The sequence below is a fragment of the Cavia porcellus genome, unplaced genomic scaffold (genome assembly GCF_034190915.1).
Source record: "Cavia porcellus strain 051 isolate PalLab524CR breed Dunkin Hartley unplaced genomic scaffold, mCavPor4.1 scaffold_5, whole genome shotgun sequence".
Taxonomy (NCBI): domain Eukaryota; kingdom Metazoa; phylum Chordata; class Mammalia; order Rodentia; family Caviidae; genus Cavia; species Cavia porcellus.
This window is the reverse complement of record NW_026947488.1, coordinates 86,446,584-86,468,877: the sequence shown is the minus strand read 5'-3', so window position 1 is coordinate 86,468,877 and position 22,294 is coordinate 86,446,584. Positions and strand designations below refer to the sequence as shown.

Genomic DNA, 22,294 nt, shown 5'->3' with positions numbered 1-22,294 from the left:
GGAGGGGGCACTGGCACCGGGCTGAAGGGCTCGCTTCCTCCGGTTTCGGACGAACACGGTGGGATGCGTGCTCGGCGGGCTGTTGCCCGGGCCGAGCCCCGGACTCGCTGAGCAGCCTGACGAGTTCGGACAGCATCAGCTGGCACCTTTGCCTCGTGCTGGAACCTGGCGGGTGCGTGCAGGGCGCAGGCTTCTCCTTGAGCTGGTCAACCCGACTTAGGCTCAGCCCCCGACCTCTCACCTCGGCACCTCCTGTTTATCCTCTGCCCCCCACCGCCCTATCATCACCCCCATGAGCGCGCGCGCACACACACACACGCACACGCACACGCACTACCACCAAAGGACTTGCCCCTTGGGTAGTGTCGGGGCTCCCAGCGCGGTTGAGGGGCAGGCGCCTCCCTGTCCCCTCCCCACTACCCCCTTCCTCTGCTCTAGGTTTTACTGCAGCAGCTGGAGGTGACAGCGACGCCTCAGCCTCCTCCTCAGTTGCTCTCGGAGCCCGGGTTTCCCCTGCCATCCGGAAAGCGCCCCCTCCTAAGAGGCTGGTCCCCGAGGAAGTGAGAACGAGCTGCAGACAACTACATTTTAAAACGCAGAAGTCGCTGTGCTGCATTCCTCCGAGACAAGCCTGATCGCCCAGGACAGGGGCCGCGCCTGGAAGTTGGGACCCGGGAGCAGGGGGGAGGGGAGCGGTGCAGCCGCACACGCTTCTGGAAGGACCCAGCCGCCGGGAGCCTTGCGGTTGGACACAAGTTTGCGTCAGAGTGTTTTCCTTTTGTCAATAATTAATCACCGGAATCAGTCTGGCAGAAGTGGAGTTTTAGCAGTGATGCGGAAGGCGGGGCCCAACACCTAACTCCGGGAGTCTCAGGGTGCCCCGCGCAGAGAGGAGCTCAGAGCAGCTGGGGAGGAGCCAGAGCATCCGTGCTCAGCTAAAGCCGCAGGGAATTGCCTGCAACCCAGAGGTAAGCATCTTCCAGAATACCTGCTTCAACCCTAAAGCAGCTCAGCCTGGACACAGTTCCAGTGTGTACCGAAGGAGGGGGGTTAATACTGAGCTTTAGTGCAGTGTATCAGTTTACTGTTTAACTGCGTTACAATTTTTTAGATGAATGGGTTTTTCCATTTTCCTTTTACTATGTTGCAAACGAAGATGTTTCACTCAGCAGAAGCCAAACTTTGATACTGAAACTTGCCCACTCAAAAGAAAATTATTAATTATTTCCATTATTTATCCACATTGATCTTTAATAACTATTCAAGAAAAGTATCTTTGGGACATACTAGGTTTTCTTAAATCGTTATCTTTGTCTAGTTTCATGCCATTATGCAATACTTTTTTCTTTCTTTCTTTCTGTGGGGGGGAGTATAAACGACTTTAGGCAATAATATACATAAGTCAACTACCAAAAAGGTGAATAATTTTCAACACGGAATGTATTTTAACACTTTTTCATGATTATTAAGCAGTATGTATTTCCTCAAAAATGCCTAAGTGATCATTTATAAATAACCAAACTTCAGCATCTAAGGAGTATGATGAACTGTGCATGTGGCTGGGAAAGGAGATTAGACTAGGTAGGTCACAGTGAGATTCTAGATTTGTTTCAACTAAAATGTATTCAGCTTGTCAGTTCACAGATAGGCCCAGCTCATGATCAAGTAAAGAATGGAAGGAAATTTTAAATGTAAAATCTTAGCCTTCAAAGTGCTAATAAATGCATCAAGGAAGTTGACAAGGTTGTTTTACAAAAGACCTCATAATACAGTAGCTATATTGAATTAAACCAAAATTAAGAAATATGTGATCATGTTTTCCAAACAACTTTTAAAATTTGTACAAAAACTGATGAAGTTTTAATAACTGGACTTCCACCTTTGAATTATTACTATACTTCTTAAAAGCTATCTTTGTAATGATTTTTAATAAGTATGATTTGTATATAGACTACTACTAAGGCACCGACATACTTTGCTATGAAATGCACTGTCAGTCTTACTCAAATATTTCTATACAACTGCTTAATAACAATAAATTAATATGGATTGTCAAGCCAAATGCCTGAGTGGTTTAGAATTTTACTGGATATGATATTGAAAGTCAACCAGTCCTCAATTTTCACCGGTTTTCTTAATCCACTATTTACAAATTAGCAAATATTTTTACAAAAACCAGCCTTGACAGTTTTACTGTTACTCTGTCAGCATAAATTATTTTAACACCATCTATCCAGGAAGCAGAATTTTCCTAAATGGGACTCAACTTCTACATCAGTGGTGTGGAAATCTTTGCACATACATGATTTACAAAACAACAATAAGTGGACCTCAGACATTATCGTGAAGTAATATGGCAAATGAAAAATAGAAAGTGAAATATTTATTCAAAACAATCTATAGCATTGCGGTAAGAAGAGCAAAGTTGGTGGCCTTTGAGCCACAATCCATTTCCCACTCTTCTGCATCCGGGTGTGGTGATGATCTACCTGAGTGAAAAGTGCTTGTCTGAGCAAACACAGCCAAGAACATGGTATTCCCTCTTAGCCACACTCCAGTCTGCAGCTACGATAGAGTCCAAGAAGTAGACCACCAACATTTTCATCCTCTTCAGCTTTCTGTTGCACAAGCTTTCCTGTAGGCTTTCTGCTTTCAACTGGCATCCCACCCTCCACTTTTAAGGCCAAAGATGAATAGCTTGATGATACAAAAAAAAAAAAAAAACCCAAAAAATAAAATAACCCATAGTTAGACTTAGTGTTATAACAACAACTACAACACACACACACGCAAAATAATAATAATAATAACAAGGGTTGGAGAAGATGTGGAGAAATTAGGGCTACAGGTAGAAATGGAATGCTTACCTAGTATATGGAAACCCTGGGCTTGATCCTTGGTGCGTGAGCATAGAGAATTCAGAATTGTCATGCCTTGCTGATTGGAGTATAAAATCATGGAATTGCTGGAGAAGACAGTTCAGCAATTTCTCTAAAACTGCACAGTTTCCAAATAACTCATCAATTCCCTTCCCAGGAAACTCTTGAAAGAACTGAAAACTTACCTGCATGGACGAACTCATACACAAATGCTCATAGCAATACTAATGATAACATGCCAAAAAATGGAAACAATCCTGGTATCCAGTGAATGAATCCACATTCAGCAAATCTACAGAGACACAAACTAGACTAATTGTGCCAGAGGCTGGAGTGAAAGGGTGGGTTAGAAAGAAACGGGAGTGACTACTAAAATGTATGTAGTGTCTTTGGGAGTAATACAAATAGTCTAAAACTATGGTTATTATTGTGTAACTATGACAGTCATACTACTAAAAACTAATAACTATACATTTTAAGTCAGGTGAATCATATTCTAAGTAAATTATATCTCAACAAAGCAGCTTTAAAATTACACATGGTAAGAAATAAATAAATATAAAATTTGAAATTCCTAGTCTCCCATGTAACACTACAACAATAGGTTATGTGAGGCCTTTTCCCCAAAGGACCACTTTGAAATATACAAAATAATTAAAAAATGGCATGGGTGTTACATAGCTGTATGATTTGCACATATTTGCACACCTGTCCAAAATTCCTTCTATTAAAAAAATCAGGTGTCAGTAATATAGGTCTATAGAAAATTTGCATGCAATGTCCGCCCATTTTGGGTTCATTCATTCATTGTACTATCCAGAACCTGTGAGTGCAATTGTTCCTCCTGCTTGTAGAAAAGCTAGACTTTTATCTGTTCCTCAGATCAAGTGTTGAGTTTGTGATAAGCCACACTCAGTGAGAGCAGGAGGTGTCTGAATCTCATTAAAAAGTAAACTTGTCCCTGCCAACATCAGCCAGTTTCATTAAAGCAGAATGAGCTTTAAAGCTGGTCCTGGAGGAGCCAGAGGGGCCACCATAGGACTCACAGTGCGATTCAATCAGGAGAGCATCTGCTAGGAGTATGAGGATCTCCAAGGCAGAAGAAGCTTCTGAACCATTAATTCATTTCTCTGGTGGTCTGTTTTACTTTGGGATCTCACAAGCTTCCTGAGACTGTACTAAGGATCATGGAATTGGGAGATAGTGCTTTGTCCTGAAATAGTAACATGAAATTAGACACTCTCAGAATCTCCTGGAGGTGATGAACATCTGCAGTGTTGCTGGAACAGTTATGAGTACACTGAATCACTCTGTATCCTTACCTTTAAGGCGCCAAGTCTACTTGCTGTAGGAAACTGAAAGCATTTTTCATTCATCCTAGAACAGGCTTATCCTTTTCCATACTTGTTTGTTTGTTTGTTATTGTTTGTTTGTTTTGGTACCAGGAGTCAAACTCAGGACCTTGCATGTGCCAGGCAGTGCTTATGAGCTAAATCCCCAGCGCTCCATACCTGTTTTGAAAATCAAACCATGCTGATGCAATAAGTTCTGTCATCACTTTTTTACATGGCCTATTGTCATTTTTGTGCAATTAAAAGGTTTCTACAAAACATTTTTTAATGTTTAACAATTTATCTATGAGTTAAATAAATTCAGGAAAGTTAAATCATTGTTACTTTTGTTTTCATCAAGATTAAAATTCTGTTTATTCAACTGATATTTACTTACATCTATACTTTCTCACAGCACTTTTAGGCCCTACATAAGTAATAAGCATAACTGACAAAAAATCCTGCTTCAAAGAGCTTACATTTTAGAAAGGACGTCATCAAACATCAACAATAACAAGTGAATGCGTATGTCAAGGAAAGGAGATAAGTGTTCTGGACAAAAATAAAGGAACACAGTGAGGTATTCTTTTAAATTGTGGGATCAGCCTAGGAAGTAAGATTCCATAATTATATAAATGATAGTGCTACTAGATAAAGAGTCCTGGGGAAATTCCTTCCAGGCTCCCAGGGAACAAAGAATTGGATAGGACACGCAGAAAAGACAGCAGGTTGTATTATTGAAAGTAGAAAAGAAGGATGCTCTGAAGAGTGGCAGCAGGCCAGTGAACAGACTCAGAGCCCAGGAGGAAAGGGAAGGGGCCTTTTAAATCTAGCATTCCTGGAGGGCTTCTTTCCCATTGGCTTCATTCTCATGCAAATGCAGGATGGTCCTTCTAGCCAAAACTCACTTGGCCTGGTGCCAGATTTAAATTGTCCTGTCAAAGACCTGCTTGGCTTTATGCTGGATGTAAATGAAAAATGGAAAATTTTTGGATAGCTTCTATGCACAGGCTCATGAGTTGCCTTCATCCTGGCTCCTGGGTTCTACACATGTGCCCTGCATCTCCAGGACTGTGACAGATTATGCCCTGTTAGTTGTCTGACTGATTTGGCCTCAGCCCTAACCTCACATTTCAATAGGCCACAAGGATAGCCAGCTCCAAATTAACTTCTTTCTTACCCTTGAGAACTTTGGGTTCTCCTTCCCATTAGTTTTAACCACAAGCATTGTTTTTGCTACCTAGGTATTCCACCAGTTCATGAAGGAAAATATATTATCCCTCAACATAAACTAAGCAGGCACAAGGTAGAAATAGCCAACACTCACACTGAAGGATTATAACCTAAAAAAACATTGTCCTATAATGACAAAAATTCTCATGCACTCAAGTAAATGATCAGCCTGGACATTGTTCTCTAGTTTAGCTATGAATTCTTGTAACCTTCCAAAATATTGTATATAAACACTTAAGATCCAGTTCCTCATAGTTAAAGTTTTTGAAGAGTAAGAGTAGAGAAAAATAAGGAGCAGAAAACCTTAAGGGTCATTCTCAAAAGGTTAAAAGAGGACACGTTTCCAAATTACTGAGAATAAGTAGAGCATCAAATCCCACAGATCAACTAGGGGGAAAAAGGGAAGAAAAAAGCCACCGGTAAGTTTTATTTCACCAGATGGTCCCAGAATTTCCACTCAGGTAACCTACTTTACAAGGTATCCAAAGAGGGCTTGTTTTAGTAAAATATAATGGGTGTGGCAGTGTTCCCAGAAGAGAGCTATTAGATAAAGGTTTACAAGGAGCAGGAGCTCTATTTTTGATTTTATAAATCAAAAAGAGAGCATTTATTTCGACTTGAGGGAGATTGTTAAAGAACACTGAGAATAAAAATACAAATAAGTTTTTTTAAATCCTGCATTACAATTCTCATTTATTTACCAAAATTTAATTCAGCAGCTATTGTGTACCAGGCACTAGGGGAACAAGACAAAAGAAAACCATGTTTCAAAGACCTTTCCTCGTAGAATTTAGATAATATGGCTCTGGTATCAAAATACCTGAAGAATACTGAGATGAGAATGAGAATTTCCCACCTGCTATCCCAATCCTGACATTTTCTCCTACGGCCTCCTCCTGTACCCTGGACTGCCTAACACTTCTGTGTCATAGCACCTCACATATGCTGTGTGAGGATGCGTTGTCTCTCTTACTCTCTAGAAATTGGTTTGAGGATAGAGATCATAGCTATCCTACTGAAGCTTATAACCTTTCTCCGTCCTTGCTAAATACTTCACTGAATGTCTAGCTGGCTGGCTGGATGGTTGGATGGATGGATGGATGGCTGGATGAAGAGATGGAGGGACAGATGAGTAGTCAAACAGTTGGATGATTTGCCAGGTTATGGTTAGAATTAGTTCTGCATAACAAGAAAGACTGACAGAGTGGATAAGAGCAGGTACTTCATTTGCTATGAAACGGATTTTTTAAATTCTCCAGGGCTACAATTTCTTCATTTGTAAATTAGGTATAGAAACAATGCTTCCACTATGGTGTCATAAAGTGAGCTGCATCAGGTAATACCTACAAAGGGCTTAGTCCATTTCTAGAGCACAAAATGCTCAATAGATGTCTGCTATTATGATCACCATAGAATAGTAGCTTCCAAGGTGATGAGTTGCTATTGAAATACTGCATCCCTTCTCTTCAGCTCCATTGTAAGATCAAATGATGTCAGTTAATAATTGTAAGCTGAAGTGATGCCAAGCTGGTAATCTGTGAAAAGATTAAAAACGAAAATTTGGGAACATAACTAAGCAGCATTTTGAAAAAAATTAAAACAACCAGAAAAAAAAAAGACAGGAAGAATCAAAAATCTCAACAAGGCATGTCCAGAGCCACTAGTCAGGAGAAATAATACCTCTGTTGCACCTGCACCTAAGTCCAGCCATCCCCATGGACAGGCAGGAGTCCCTGCTCATGATGTGGAACTGCACTCTGTGCCTTACAGAATGTCATGCCCAGTAAGTGTCAGTGACTGTTCGCTGATGTAGAAAAAGAAAGAAAAGTGAAAAAACATTGTTTGAAATTAAATCTTGCCCAGCCCAAAGTACTAAATTACCTTGTTTTTTATGCTTTTGAGAAATCTAATAACCCTTTGTGTGCAAAACCTTTAGTCAAAATTATCACAGCCCCTCCTCACAGAGAACTATCTATTCCCTTCTAAACAAAAACAGTTAACCTATCACCGCTTATGAAAACTCAGTAACTTTAATTCTTTCCTCTGCTTCTATCAGCAATAATACCCTCGGACTCTTCCCCAACCAAAGGGAACTCATGGGGAATTTAAAACTCTACTTAAAATATTTATTTTAATTACTCAGACTGGAGCCGCAGATGGATGGCCCTGGGAACTCCTGGCTTGGCAACCACGGTGCACAACACAAAGCGTGTAATATCTGGTGTGTTGTTCCCTGGCACGCACACTCCGGCCCAGGATACAGGGAAGCTATACCAATCAATAGAAGAACCTGCCCTTTGTCTCAAAATTTTCTGTTCTTATCATGAAAACATAAATGCTGAACATCTGTTTGGAAAGAAAATTTTAAACTTTTTAAATTTAACAGAATTAAATCTGACACTATCTACATAAAAAAATACACACGCATACATATTTTCTTACCTGCTTTGTCTGATAAACAACAGCCAGATAAACACCTCAGATCTTGACACAAAGAGTAATGACTGAAAATATTTGGATTTTTTGTCATATACCGTCTATGCATCCTCTGCTTAGGAGTATCATATTACTACCTTGCAAATTCTAGGCTCATATTAGTAGCACAACAAATATTTGTGGCATCAAGAGAATAAATCTTGAGTGAACTTAACATTTATCCGAATTAAATCACTAGACAGGTAATTTTTAAGTGTAACACATTAACAACTTGGTGGCACATGACTATAATGTCAGCTACTCAGAAGCCTGAGGCAAGATCACAAGTTTGAAGCATCTGTGAAACTTACTGACACTATCTCAAAATAAAAACTATACAGGGCTGTAAATGCAGCATAGTGATAGAGAGTCCCTGAGTTTTATCCTCAGGATTACAAAATGATGATAACAACAACAATAATATAAAAATTTTATCAGTAAAATTAATTTTAAAAACAATACAAATTAAATACATACCATAATTCAAAGAAGTTTAAAGGAAAGAATGCATAGGAAAAAAACCTCCACATTGTGAACAATATCTTTGGTTTTTGTTGTATGTATTTAATTTGTGGTCTTGGGGATTGAAACCAAGGCCTTTTCACTGAGCTTCATCCCCAGCCCTTTTTTATGTTGAGATGGACTCTGACCAAGTTGCCAAATTGCCTGGACCAGGCTCAAATTTGTAATCCTCCTTCCTCAGCCTCCTAGAGGGCTGGGATTATAGGAGTGTACTACCATACTGAGTCATGTTTTTTCTTAAGGAGGTAAAATTATGTCTGTATTTGTACAGTATTTTGTAACTTCTTGTGATTTTTGAGGGAGAATATTTTACTTTTACAGTATCAAGTATGATTTTAATAGATAAAGCAATTCTTCTTTCTTAAAAACCAAGCTATTTACATAGCAACAACATTTCTCATGAAGTTATCAACAACCTTTTCTGATTTAGCTGTTATCTGTATTTCTCTACCTTTGTATAAAAATCAATTTTTTGTCGCTGCAGTCATCATGACAACCTGATTGCACTATTTCTAGAACAGTTCCTAAAAACTACATTTCTACTCTTCAAAAAGTTTTTTGAAGTTAAATATGCTACCTATGAAATTTACAAAATTCAGAAATGAATAACAAGACTTAGCTATTTTAGCAATGACAAACTCTAAGAATTTAAAATTGACTCACTATTTCAAAATTGTAAAATAAATTCTGTTACTTTAAAACTAAAATTTATGTACTTTATTGTGCATAGGTAAATATGTAAATGATACTGAATATGTAGTCATTTAATTACTAATAGTATGATACTATGCAATAAAAAATTCAACAACTACTTATATACATGCCCTAAGCTTTCTATTTAATAAGCAAATACAGTGTCACTAATACTCACTACATCAGATGCTATGGAAAAGGCCTACTTGATTTCCATGAGGTTTGTGAACAATATATGTTACCTAGCCCCTTCTCTCGTAATGATTTAAGTAAATCATTGTACAGATTGGTCATGTAACATATTAATCTACTGACCTGAAATAATAAAAAAAAAGTCAACCTTTTAAGAGGTAAAAAGCTGCGACCTGATCATCTCCACTCTTACAATTGTTGATTTTTATTGGCTATAGCTTCTAATTTGTTTGTAATTAGTTAGGAGTAAAATAAAGGTGAGATGATAGGAAATAGGCAGAAATTTTGGAGATGGGGAAGAGGAGGTGCGGGATGGGGGTGAAAGAATCAAAACTGTCCAAGGTAATTGATAGACAGACAGACAGATAGATAAATCCCTAAAAGACGTGGAATTATTACTTATTGCTATATAGATATATAGTGAGCGGTAGGTAGGTAGAAAGATGGACAAACAGACAGATGGGCAGCAGGTATTACAAGCTGAGCCTGGAATCACCTTATACTCTACACATATTCTCTGGTCTGCTTTTCTACCATGAGGCAAAGCAGCAGGTGGTGCTGGCCAGATGCTGGTCCCTGATCTTGGCCTTTCCAGCATCCAGAACCATGATCCAAATTAAACCATTTTCCTTTGTTAAAAAAAATAAAATCAAGAAATATTTTCTACACATTAAGTCAACCCCAAAATATGAAGCAGATTAAAAATGACCAGGTGAGGCTTCTAGCTCGTGTCTCCTTGTCCTTTCTCAACATACCCTCAACCCTGGCACCTGCAGCACCCTGAGCCCTCAGAGTGTAGAAATCAGCAGCCAGTGGTGTGTTCCTACACTGTGACCTGCTCTAAAAATAATTCTCATGAGTGACTATCCATCCTAATGGTTTGATGACATTTTACATGGAACACAATTGTTTTAAGGTTTCAAGACACTTTGAGGTTTAATTCAAATTCTTATTTCACAGATGAAGCAGTAGAAACCCAGAAAGGAGAATTCACTATTCAAGATCATCCTGAGGAGAAGTGAAACAGAAGACCAGAGCTGGATACCTCCGGCAAGGTAAATTGCTCTGGATATGTCCAGCAGTCTTGTGTTTAGAAATCTGATCTTTGACTGCAAGGTGACATCATTAACAAGGTGATGCTTCTCATTCTGTCTTATTATGCAATCAATAGATAATTCATAATACAATGGACGTTATATTGGCATTTAAGATGATATCAATGAATAAAATGTGGTAACTAGCTTTGGTTAGCAGTGTCTCATAGTACAAAGTGCAGCAGGTACAGGGTTGAGGGGGAGGCCTGAGGAAGGACACTCAAAAAGTGGTTCTTAGTTTACAGATAGTGCAAACTTCTTTGAAATGTGTACAGAAAAGCTTTCATTTCAGCAAAATTTTCATAAAATTCCACCCTTTCCCCATGTAAGTCCTTAGCCTCAAGTTAAGTATGCTGTGACCTAGAACAAGCCAGTCTTGATTCAAGTGCCAGGGTCAGAACTGCGTGGCACCAGTTACTGCCTCATTTATGGGTGTTGGGTTAAGCCTGCTTCTGTTTCAGGATCCTGCATCTTTTATTTAAGTGGGCAGCATCTTATCCTGCAAGGCCTTGCTATAAGAGAAGGGTGAGTCTAAATAAGCATTTAATGAACTAAGTGGGACAAAGAAAAGTACACTAAATTGAAAACATTGTCTTTCAAAAATGTTCATAATGAAAGTGAGAATGATAGGACAAGGTAGGACATTCATTTTTCTTTATTTTTGTCCGCATTATTATTCTTTAGAAACAATAAAGAAAAACAAATAGCCATCTAGAATACCACTTGTCGTATGCTCACTGTTACATCTACAGTAACAGTGACCTCCCAGCCAGCACAAGAAGGGGTGGCAGCTGTGGACAAAAAGGAACAGGTTTATCTTGAGAATGGCTGTTTCCTAATCTTTCCCTTATTACTGAAATAGTTCAATAGATTTATGTTCTGAAATTTATGTTTTGATTTATGTTCTGGAAATAACTTCTTTTTAAAATACTCTTGAATACTCTAATTTTTCTATAAAGTTATTGACAATGAGCTTTGATTTTACTAATTCAAAAACTACTTCTTGATCACTTAGCATTTGCAAAATTGGTTCCAGAAGGCAATGTCGTGTGACAGAAAGAACATTTCAGAGTGAGAGCATCATAGACTGAATTCCAATGTTGTCTCCAACGATTGTTTCTGTTTCCTCTTTTTGAGACAGAGTTTCACTATGTCTTATAAGCTGGCCTTGAATTCCCAGTGATCCTTCTACATCAGCCTTTCGAGTGCTGAGATTACAGGCATGCGTCACCACATCCAGCTTTCCAAATTGGCTTCTGAAAATAAGCAAGGCATAAAATTTAATGTGCGTCAGTTCTTTCACCATTGAGTGGAGGTGACACATTTGAACCTCTTGGTATAGTTCTTACCTTGCAAGAACAGTTTTCCAGAGTGCTAAGGCTTTTTGTCTCCTTTAAGGCAGCCACAGCAGAACTGAAAGTTCTGTAGAATAATCTTTCTGAAAGTGGTACCTGGTAAAGGTCTTCGGTCCAGCCTTAAAGATGATCCTGTTCTGCTGTCTTCTTTCTCTGGTTCTGGCAGTAGTATAGCAGTGTAGATTGGTAGTGATCACAATAGCTAACATTCGCTTAGCTCTTGTTATTATTCTCAATGCTTTTAGTCTTATAGGTACAGAAGTGAAGTTTTGTTAGACCTGCTGTTTTCCAGTTGAGAAAAATGAGGAAAGAAGTGTCTATTACTTATCCAGAGTCACATAGTTGGTTGGAACAGCAGTGGGATTCAACTCCAGACAGGACCAGGAACCCAAGTATGTAACAACTCCAGCACTGTCAGTCAGCAGAATCATCTCCCAGGCCCCGCCTGGTCACCATGGCACCGTGAGCCTTACCTTCTCTATCTTTAACATAGGTATGATGCACCATAAGAATTCACCCTTGGCCCACCACACCTTCATGCTATGGGGCGTCTCTGTTCTTTGAATGGAGTTCCATGTTACGAGATCATGCTTTCACAGATCTCCATTTTCGCTTCGTAGTGCTCCTGTAGCAAACTACAACAGATTTGTTGGCTCAAACACCATTAACATATTCTCAGATAGTCCTGAAGGCACAGTCTGAAGTCCAGGTGTTGGCTGGGCTGCTTACTGCAGAGGCTATAGAAGACTCTTTCCTTGCCTCTTCCAGCTCCTGGCACTTCCAACATTTCTTCCTGGTGTCGAATTCACTCCATTCTCTACCTGTGGCTTCACAAGGCCTTCTATCTGTCTGCTTCCTAAAAGACAGTGGCATTGCTATATTTTGCACTGATCCAGGTAATTCGAGATACTCCCATAAAAATTAATTACATATAATTAATTACATCTAAAACCTTTTCTTTCAAATAAAGTTACATTTGCCAGTTTCGGTATACAGACATGTTTTGGGGGGTGCCTCCATCCAACCATCAACAATGTCTTGATCCACATATTAGAAGATGCTCTTTTGGTATGAGTCCTAACATCAAGCATGCACCTATTCAAAATGAGTATACAATTTAGGTCCATAGTAAAAGTAGCTTACAAAATCTGTTGAAAAATATATATATATATATATATATTAATATGTTCAGTTACCATTAGCTTTCTCTGTATTCACCTGAGAATCAATAAGTTCTCAGGAAACGAACAATTGTTTCCTATTTAAAAAAAAAAACAAGCACAGGTTCAGGGCTTCTCCACTCTGCAATAGGAGCGCAGTGTGGACAGCCAGGTCCTGTGGGGCAGATGAGGGGTGAAGCCAGGTAATATGTCCACACCACAGGTAGTCCCCAGGGAAACAAGAAAGCGGAAACACTATTGGAGTGGCCTTTGATGACCCTACAAAATTCCCTTTGGCAACAGTCTGGGACTAAGTGCTCGGCAGGTATGCTCCTGGCAAATGAATATTACAGTAATACACTTTCACCCTCAAATTGCTCCTTGGCTAAAAGTGTTCAGTTTTTGAAGGGTCGTGAAGTATAATCACAATTGGTAATGATAAGAGGATGAGATAAAAGTTTAATTTTTCATGGTCAGATTGTAGCTATTAAGACAAACAAAGTCTTAGAAATAAATAATTATAAAGTGGCCCCTTGACCACACTGTGGGATTGACAGCTGAGAAAGACATGAGGAAAAGGACCAAAGGGCAAAACTGTCCCCATGAACATGGAACACAATTGCCAGAAACGGGGTTAACACTAGCAGTAGAAAAGCAGTTTCAGCCAAACGTTTAACTGTTTTTCTGTGCTTGGTACTGCCTAAATACTCTACATATTAGACTCTTCTGAACCCTTTATTCAAAAGCAGGTATCATATTACAGAATTTGTAAGTCCCACAATACTGCAGGATCAAAGTTACTAGAATTTTAACTGACACCAAGAATGAACCAAAACATATCAGTTCTCTCAGAAGGGTCTTTGGAATTTTACAGTTTTGAGTTTTCCTCAATGCCAAGAAGGAATATCAAGTGGAACCTGAAAATCATTATTTTGAAGGCTTTTAGGGTGATTTGTTTGCTCGGCTATTGAAAGCACACCTATCCAATTTAGCCAGTCTTGGTGTCACTCCAACTTGAGACTCTCAATGACTTTTCAAAAAGTATTGCTTAGGCTATTTTAAGTTTACTTTAAAATATCAGTCCTAATTGTTAGCATTAGGTTATTCATTGCAAGTTTTAAATTGTGGCATGCATATATATATTAGTACAGAGCCTCATCCCTAGAAAAGCATAGTAGCTAAGTCCCGGGCCAGAAACCCAGTCTCTACTCCAGTACTGCCAGAAATAAGCAGGGATATTTGCCCTGTTCCCATGTTGGTAAGTCAAAGTACAACCGGCAGAAGATGAGACATGTCACCAGTTTCTCATCCTATTTAAAACATCTTCCCATTCGCATACTTGCCAGTCTTTTTAGTTTCAAAACAATACCTTCTTTTTGACAGCCATACAACATTGAAACTGAACTAACCTGAGTTTAGTATATGTTAAATTATTACAAACATTTTCATTAAAATCATATTCCTTATTTTCTTTCCCAGCAAAGACTCTTTCACTCAAGTCTGTCATATTATGCCAAAAAGGAAGGACTGCTCTGAAATTACAATTACTCCACACACCATGTTGCACCATGGCATCAGTTAATAGTTGAACTGGAGAAACATGTTTTCTGTTTTTCTGCATTTGTTGGTGTTAGTAAAAACTATGGGCAAAAAGTTGGTTCCGATAGTCATAAACACTCTGCACCAACAACAACTTGGCTGTCTTGTTAGTGATAACTTTTTCTTCCAGTACATTACTTCTGTAATTCACTTCTAAGTACAAAGTTATGAAATTTAATTAGACTACCTTTAGTTCCCTAAAAGCAATGCGTGCTTTGACTTACACATGTTTGTTTCTTCCTCTCTGGGGAGTCTCTAGAATTATCCAACTCATCCCTGAATGTGTAAAGTAAGTCCCTTAATTGCACTGTAGTTGTGTAACTTTCTTCCTTGGCTGTGGTGCATCACAAACTTTTACGCTAGTGTTTCAGCTCACTCTGAAGGCTTGAGCTTCATGTTTCACTGCTGACATTCACTCTGCTGCCAACATGAGGAGCAGGTTAGCAAAAGAAGGCTGGCAATACAGAAACAAAGAAGGGATCACTGAGATAAGCCTGAAAGGAAGGCTTATTCCAATGACAAGGTGCAATTGATGGGTAAAGACCTTGATGTGGTAAGAATGGGGATATAGTTCAGTGGCAGGGTGTTTGCCTACCATATGCCAGATCTTGGGTTTGATCACACAAACAATTGTTGTGCTAGGTCACAATTGGAAGAGGTTTCCTGAAAGCACAGAATTAAATAGAGTAGGAAAGACTAGAAAAAAAAGTAATAGAAATTTTCTGAGGTGTTTGTTTCAGTTCTATGACTGTGTGCCATTGTGTACCCTAGGCAACAGGGTACACTGCATTTTCTCTCTTTATTGTTTTTAGAATATGCAAAACCTGTGAACAAGAGTTATTGGAGAAAGTTTTCCAGGAAGGGAAGAACAGCATAAGCAATTTTAACCTGAGTTTACAGTAAAGATAACACTGATAGAAAGACTTTGCTAATTGTTATTTTTCTTTTGAAATTTTCTTAAAAAACTTTAATGTTAGAGCAATTTTAGAATTACAGAAAAACCAGGAAGGTAGTACAGAGTTCTCCTGTACTCTGAGCTCAGATTCACCTTTTGAAATCTTAATTAGCATATCACATATGTTACAATGAGTGAGGTGATATTAGGATTCTATTTTTAACTAAATTCCTTGGATTTACTCAGCTTGTATCATTTTTATGATTCAGAATTCAATCTGAGATACCATGTTATAATTAGTCATTGATTGCCTTAAACTTCTCTGAGCTGTGACCATTTTTTTACATTCTGTTGGATTCTTGGTGACTTTGAGGGTTTTGACGGACTCTAGTCAAGTATCTTGTAGGACAGTTTTTTGCTGGAAGTTACCTAATTTTGTCACCATTAGATTTATGAGTTATTGAGAAGACCACAGAGATAAAGTGCCACTTCTATGATGTTATTCTGTTATCATCAACATGATTAAGCACTGTCAGTGCTGCCCTTCTTCAGCTGGCTAGTGCCTAATAGCCTTCTCCTCTGTAAAACAGCTTTTTATCCTCCTTTCTGTACTATGCTCTTTAGAAGGAAATCACTGGGCTTTTAATTTTTTCATAAATAAATTACTTAAAGAAAGGTTTGCCTTTGAGTAAGTCATATTGAGATACTTCCCAAGACATCTACTTCTAATGTAGACATTCCCTCTTTTTAGATACAGAATGTCTCTCTGGAACAAGCTGGACACTTTTTATCACTTCTCAGATTTCAGGTTCAAAATACAAAGCACAAAAAAAGCTGAGTAATTTAATACAGAATTCCAAAATGAATTGGGAAGCAGTTATTCCCCAATCAATTGTGGTTTCTTCTGACTTTCAGCTTTTGATTCTGATGCTTCAGAAGCAAATTTAACCCAAAACATGCTAGGTCATTTTTAATCATGAAGGCAGTTATTGGTAAAATCCAATAATTTGGAGTATGTTCTTTTTTAGACCATGGAAGGTTGTAGTCTTTGCTACATCTTTGCAAAATTCCATGTAAACCCATCTTTCACTGCAATTGCCTAACTTCTCACTACTCATAATCCCAAGAGCAGAAAACAACACAACTTCATGAGTAAGTCTAGCTATCGCCTCCCCCATATTCCCCTTACTCTGGTTTCATGTCCTGACTCCAAGGGCTCTGTTAGCAGGGATGTCTTTACACTAACTACAATTGCTTAGTTCCCTACCTACTTAGGTCAGAACAGAGCTCCTCCCCACTGCGGACTCCAGATCTCCTCTCTGTCAGTCTGGGACAAGAGGTGAAACTTTTCCACCTTCCCCAGTGCACAGAAATCTAGTGAGAGAAACATTTTACCTATTGATCAAAGGGTAGTGACATTTAAAAAATAGCAACTAAAAGTATTAAGACCTGTGGCAGTAATAAAACCCAAAATGTGTAACTGTTATTGTAAAAAACAGAGGGGAAAAAAAAGTGCTCTAAAGGATATAACCACAAGTATATTTAAGAGTATAAGATAGATAACCATATTTTTTTTTGTTTTTGTTGGATCATTGAACAGAACTCTTGCAGTCTCACTGTTTGAATGTCCACTTTGTATGCTTTTGTAACTTGAACAACTATTTGTAAGATGAGAATGTGTAATCTATTAACTAGTGATTTCTTACTGTTTATTTTTTGAAACTCTGTATTACTTGGACCCTTTTCCTGTTTTTCTTTCTTTTTCCTTTTAAATAAAATTTTAAAAAATAGCAACTAGGGGCTTGGAGATTTAGCTCAGTGGCACAAGAGATAATAAAGTGGACTCATGAGAAAGGAGAAATACATTACCTAAGTAAATCTAGAACCTAAAAATAATGCATATTCTAACAATAAACTGTAACAGGTGGCCTACCAATAATAACCAACTCTGTCTTCTCACCTTTGCATATAAGAAACAAGTAATAAACAACATTTAAACTCACTTCTCATCAATAAGAGAAAAATGAAACAAAGAAAGGGGGAAAATGCTTTAGTGGAATGACAGACTCCATGAGATTAAATTGTGATGTGATAACAAGAGAAATTTCCATGTATCAGAGATGGCTACTTCAAGGGGTGAGAAATGAAAGACTGTTCAAACTCAAGAAAAAAAATGTTTAAATTCTAACAGTAGGTTAGCAGTATGGTTGTATATGTAAAATGATCAGATTTTGAATCATTGTAAATGTGGGTATTTGTGATGAAGCTCTTATCACACATCGTCCTTTAGTCTAATACATATTGTATGCTTTTCAGGTGTTATCTCTTTGATTGATTGATTGATTGATTGATTGATTGATTTACTTTCAGCAGCTTAAAATAATGAACACTAATTATCTCACAGTTTCTATAGCTCAGGAATCTGGACACAGTTTAACTTGGTGCCTGTGGTTTCAGGTCTCTCACAAGGCCATAATCAATGTCCACCAGAACTGCCTAAGCAAGAAACTATCTTTAAAAAGAAAACAATGGGCTGGAGATTAGTTAGTATACCTTAGACACTACAGTATGGAGCAGGAAAGTCAATGATACATCCAAATGGACTATATTATCTATAAAGTTTAAAGGAGTACTAAGGATATTTTAAACATTTATCAGGACACAGATAATTCTAAAAGAGTGTGTCCATAGGAAAAGTAGAGGCACAGATTTTCTCTAGATGATTGATATCCAACATCATTTCAACTTGCCTTTAGGATGCAGTGTGTAACGTGAGCTAAACTCATCTCCTCTGTATCCCACAACAGCCTCTCCTCATTGATAACCAGGAGGCCTCCCTCACTCATGGGTTAAAGACTAGAGCGTGGGGTGTAGTTCAGCAGTATGGTGCCTTCCTGGCAAGGGTGAGTTCATGAGTTCCACTCCTGGTACCAAAAAAAAAAAGACTAGAAGCTAGATACCCCCTACTTCTGGGTATAGGATAGCTATCCTGCTCTTTAGTTTTACTATGCTCCCTATTTTTCTTCTTCTGTTCCCTGGCTCCTTGACCACCTGCCTCCAAGCTCCTTCCCACCTCTAATTTTTGCAAAAGTTGTCCTCTGCATGGTGGCCAATCTCCCAGATGTCTATTCACTTTACGTGTTTGGAACTTAACCATTCTTGCATGTCATCTCCAATATCTCTTCCTGACACACACGCTTATGCTAGATCGGGTTTCCCAAATCCCCTTATACACTGCATTTTCTCCCAGAACCCTTACATAATTGACAATCATATACTTGAATATATTATCTGATTATTATCTTTGTCCTCACCTGGCCCACACTTCCTAAGGGGAAGGACTGCATCTATCTGAGCTCACCTTTATCCAGTGCAGTCTGGCACTGGATACCTAGTTAATGGACTCCACATTCTCTGTCATTCACCTCGAACTACCCTAAACACTGATCATTTGCAGAAAGCAAGTGTGAGTGCCCAGGCAGCAAACTTTCAAAACTTTCCATAGAAAATCTCATGCCAGGATAATCTCAGTCACTGAAATGATCATGGTTGAAATGTTTATTATACCCCTTCCAAATGTCATGCTGCAATCTAATCTGCAAAGCAATATATTAAGAGGTGGAGCCTTTAGGAAGTGATTCAGCAATTAGGGTTTCTCCTCCCTTTAGACAGGCTTTAGGCTGTTATAAAGAGGATTGCACACAGCATCCCACAATTTTAGACCTTCCACCTGTGGTGGAAATTCCCTGTAAGGACACAGTCTTCAAGTTGCCATTTTAGAAGCAGAGACAGGGCCTTCACCTGATATCGAGCCTACTGGTGCTGATCTTGGCCTTCTCAACCATAGGCTGTGAGAAATAAATTTATTTGTAAGTTACATGTTTCCAGGGTTTTGTTGTAACAGCACAAATGGATCAGCACACTCCTGTCACTTATTTCTCCCTACACTTAATAACCCTGTTCATCTTTGCTCCTTTACTGCAGTCAGAACTGGTAAAAAAAAAAAAAAATGCAGGTCACATCTAGAAGGATGCATGGGATGCCTCATACACTGTATTTGTACTTAGAGCTGAGCTTTTACACCAAAGGTATATACAACAGGATCAGCAAGGAAAAGCAACACAGGAGAGATCCATGTGGAGGCTTCTGATGTTCCCGTGAGCAATCACACCAAGTATGCTCCTTTCTCTGCCAACGAAAAACACACCATTGCCATGTGACACGGTAAACAATCCACACATCACCTAGCACTTTATTAATTAATACCTCAGCACTGACAGTCAGTAGGTTAGGGGTACTGACTGCACTTTTTTCAACTTACCATACTTTCAATTTACTATGCACTTATTGGGAAATAACTCCCTTGCAAGCCAAAGAGAATCTGTGTGTGTCATGTTTTTGCCCATGAAATGCCCATTAGACACTCAGTGACCAAACCACCTTGTCCTAGAGCTTGTGAAGTGGGTGCTAGCCACACTTTGTCTGGAAATCTATAAAACTTATAAAATTTATAAATTTGTAAAATTTCAGACTATCAAATGGTATCTTTTCATCATAAATTGCATAGTTTGTAGAGTCTAACCATACTGAAATATTCTAACCTTTTGGGGAATGAAATGAAGAATTTCAAAAGCCAAATTCTCAGATACCAGTCAAGGACCAAAATAACTAAGTAGACCTTTCTGAAGATAACAGCTTGAGGACTGCTATATTAACTTTTCTTCATGCCATTCTTTAATTTTTCTGCCAGAATATGTATGTATTGTTGGAAATAGAGAAGTTCATGGTCATCCCATTTGTATATAAACATGGATAAAGAAAATATGGTTAGAATTCATTTTAGGTAGTTTTATCACTGGAATTATTGCTAGCAATTATCATTTTAGATAGATGCAATTAATAGTACAATTTCTGTAAATTACAGCAATTATCATTAATAGTCTGAACTCTTTTCTGTGATTAATATATTGTGTATTTTTCTGTGTAGTATTCATATTAATAATATATTCAATGATCTTTAACATTCTTGCACCGATTTTAGTATGCTAAGGTCATGAAAATGTTAGAAAATTTTGTGTTTGGATTCTTATTTTATTTTTCTTCTATTCTATTACTTTTCTTAACAGGGTAGATTTGCCACAACTTGAAGAAGCTTGCAAGCATGGATTTCAAGCATGTGAAAGAATATTTCTGTTGGCTCTACTATCAATACCAAATCATTACATGCTGTGCTGTCTTGGAGCCCTGGGAGCAATCCATGTTCAACACTGTCTTACTGACCATCCTTGCTATGGTAGTGTACACTGCCTATGTCTTTGTCCCTATCCACATTCGCCTGGCTTGGGAATTTTTCTCAAAACTTTGTGGATAACACAGTACAATTTCCAATTGATCTGATTTGCACTCTTTGCAGTGGTATTACATATTTATGTTGCTTGTAACTCATTGATTTAGGTGACTACTAGGTCAGCTTTCACTCTCTGGCCAGAAAAGCATTCTTCTCTGTGCACTCTTACATACTGCCTGAGTTTCAGACAGATATTTCTCTAATTTCTTTTGTACATGCTGCGTAGAAAATACAATGACTTGACCTCATATACCACGTTCACTCAATCAGAATTTATCACTTTACTTTTTTTTAATTAGGCTGGCTTTTTACCAATTTTTCCTGAAAAATAATCTGATAAGAGACCCTACCAGAATTGTATTAAAATGCTCCCTTAATATATATTCTATACTGAAGTATATACTACAAAAAAAAATCCTTTATACGCTACTGTCAAAAGTATCCTATCTTTGTTTACAATATAGAAAAAGATGTGAATAAGTTATGTTGACCCATTAAAGTTTTATTTTCTAGTAAACTGATAATACCTAAAATGCTCTTATTTCTTTTAATTAAATTTACTTAAAATTCTCCAACCTGAATGCAAAAGAGCAGGCTGGGGGAAATTATTTTCTTTCCAACATGGGTCATAAGTTGTTTTAAATTTTGAAATCAACAATGGTAATTTTAGATAAACAAGTAAGTGTCATAATGCATACTAAGAAACTAAATATAATCAAAGTAAATTCAGATATTGTGACTTTTGATGTTGCTTTGCCTTTGCATGATACTGGGGGGTAGAGAGGGAAAAACTTGTTTCCTTTCTATGATTTCACTCAGTGGAGGAAAAAAAGCATGTACTGAGTACAGGAAGAAAAGCTAATAAGTAGGCTGGAAGTAATAGTCTACCAGCAGGAACTCAGCAGCTCTAGTTAAATGCTTTGATACAGTGGCTCCTTTGCAGAGCAGAAACAAAATTTATTGCATTTCTTTCAAAATGGTTATTTTAAAAGCAAATATAAGTTTTAATTATACTGCTGAATCAAATGTGAATGCCAAAGACCAAGCCTTGCAGCTTTTATTTCCTCTTAATAAATACTAATGTTAGTAATTCTGGAAGATAGTAATATACATTGGGTTTGGACAATATTTGTGCCTTTGTTTTTTTAGGGAAAAAAATCCAAGGAGAGCTAGAAAGAAAAATGTTTGGCATGCCAAATTAACTTGCATGTTTGTTAAATAGCAAACAAACACATGTTTTGAAGAGAAATCAAGTCTGAATATGTTTTTGTTGACTTTTGCAAAATAAAATTAAGTTTAATTTTATAAATAAAATATTCACTTCAGATTTGTTCTTTCCTCATATTATACTACTTATCTAGGTGAGTCGTATCTCTTCAACTTATTTATTATTAATCTAATGTAGTAATGGATCTTAAAGTGGTAGAATAAAGCGAACATTTACCAAGGAACTTCTGCATGCAGACATATTCCCCATGTTGAAGAAGATTTTAAGGTCTGCCACTTACAAGTAAGGACC

The 22,294-nt window shown here is 38.0% G+C and overlaps 1 protein-coding gene and 1 long non-coding RNA gene across 2 annotated transcripts; one reads left to right on the top strand and one right to left on the bottom strand.

Moving 5' to 3' along the window:
- Positions 1 to 40: 40 nt before the first annotated feature.
- On the top strand, positions 41 to 22,089 carry LOC100730113 (serine palmitoyltransferase small subunit B-like). Its single transcript, XM_013160009.3, has 3 exons — positions 41 to 968; positions 10,286 to 10,380; positions 20,555 to 22,089. Exon 3 carries the CDS (start codon positions 20,590 to 20,592, stop codon positions 20,797 to 20,799), a length of 210 nt encoding a protein of 69 aa, XP_013015463.1. The 5' UTR covers positions 41 to 968; positions 10,286 to 10,380; positions 20,555 to 20,589; the 3' UTR covers positions 20,800 to 22,089.
- On the bottom strand, positions 2,350 to 8,388 carry LOC134476140 (uncharacterized). The gene is made up of 2 exons (XR_010047653.1): positions 6,791 to 8,388; positions 2,350 to 4,390 (listed from the first exon to the last, which is right to left on the bottom strand). It is a non-coding gene; the product is annotated as an uncharacterized LOC134476140 (long non-coding RNA).
- Positions 22,090 to 22,294: the final 205 nt, after the last annotated feature.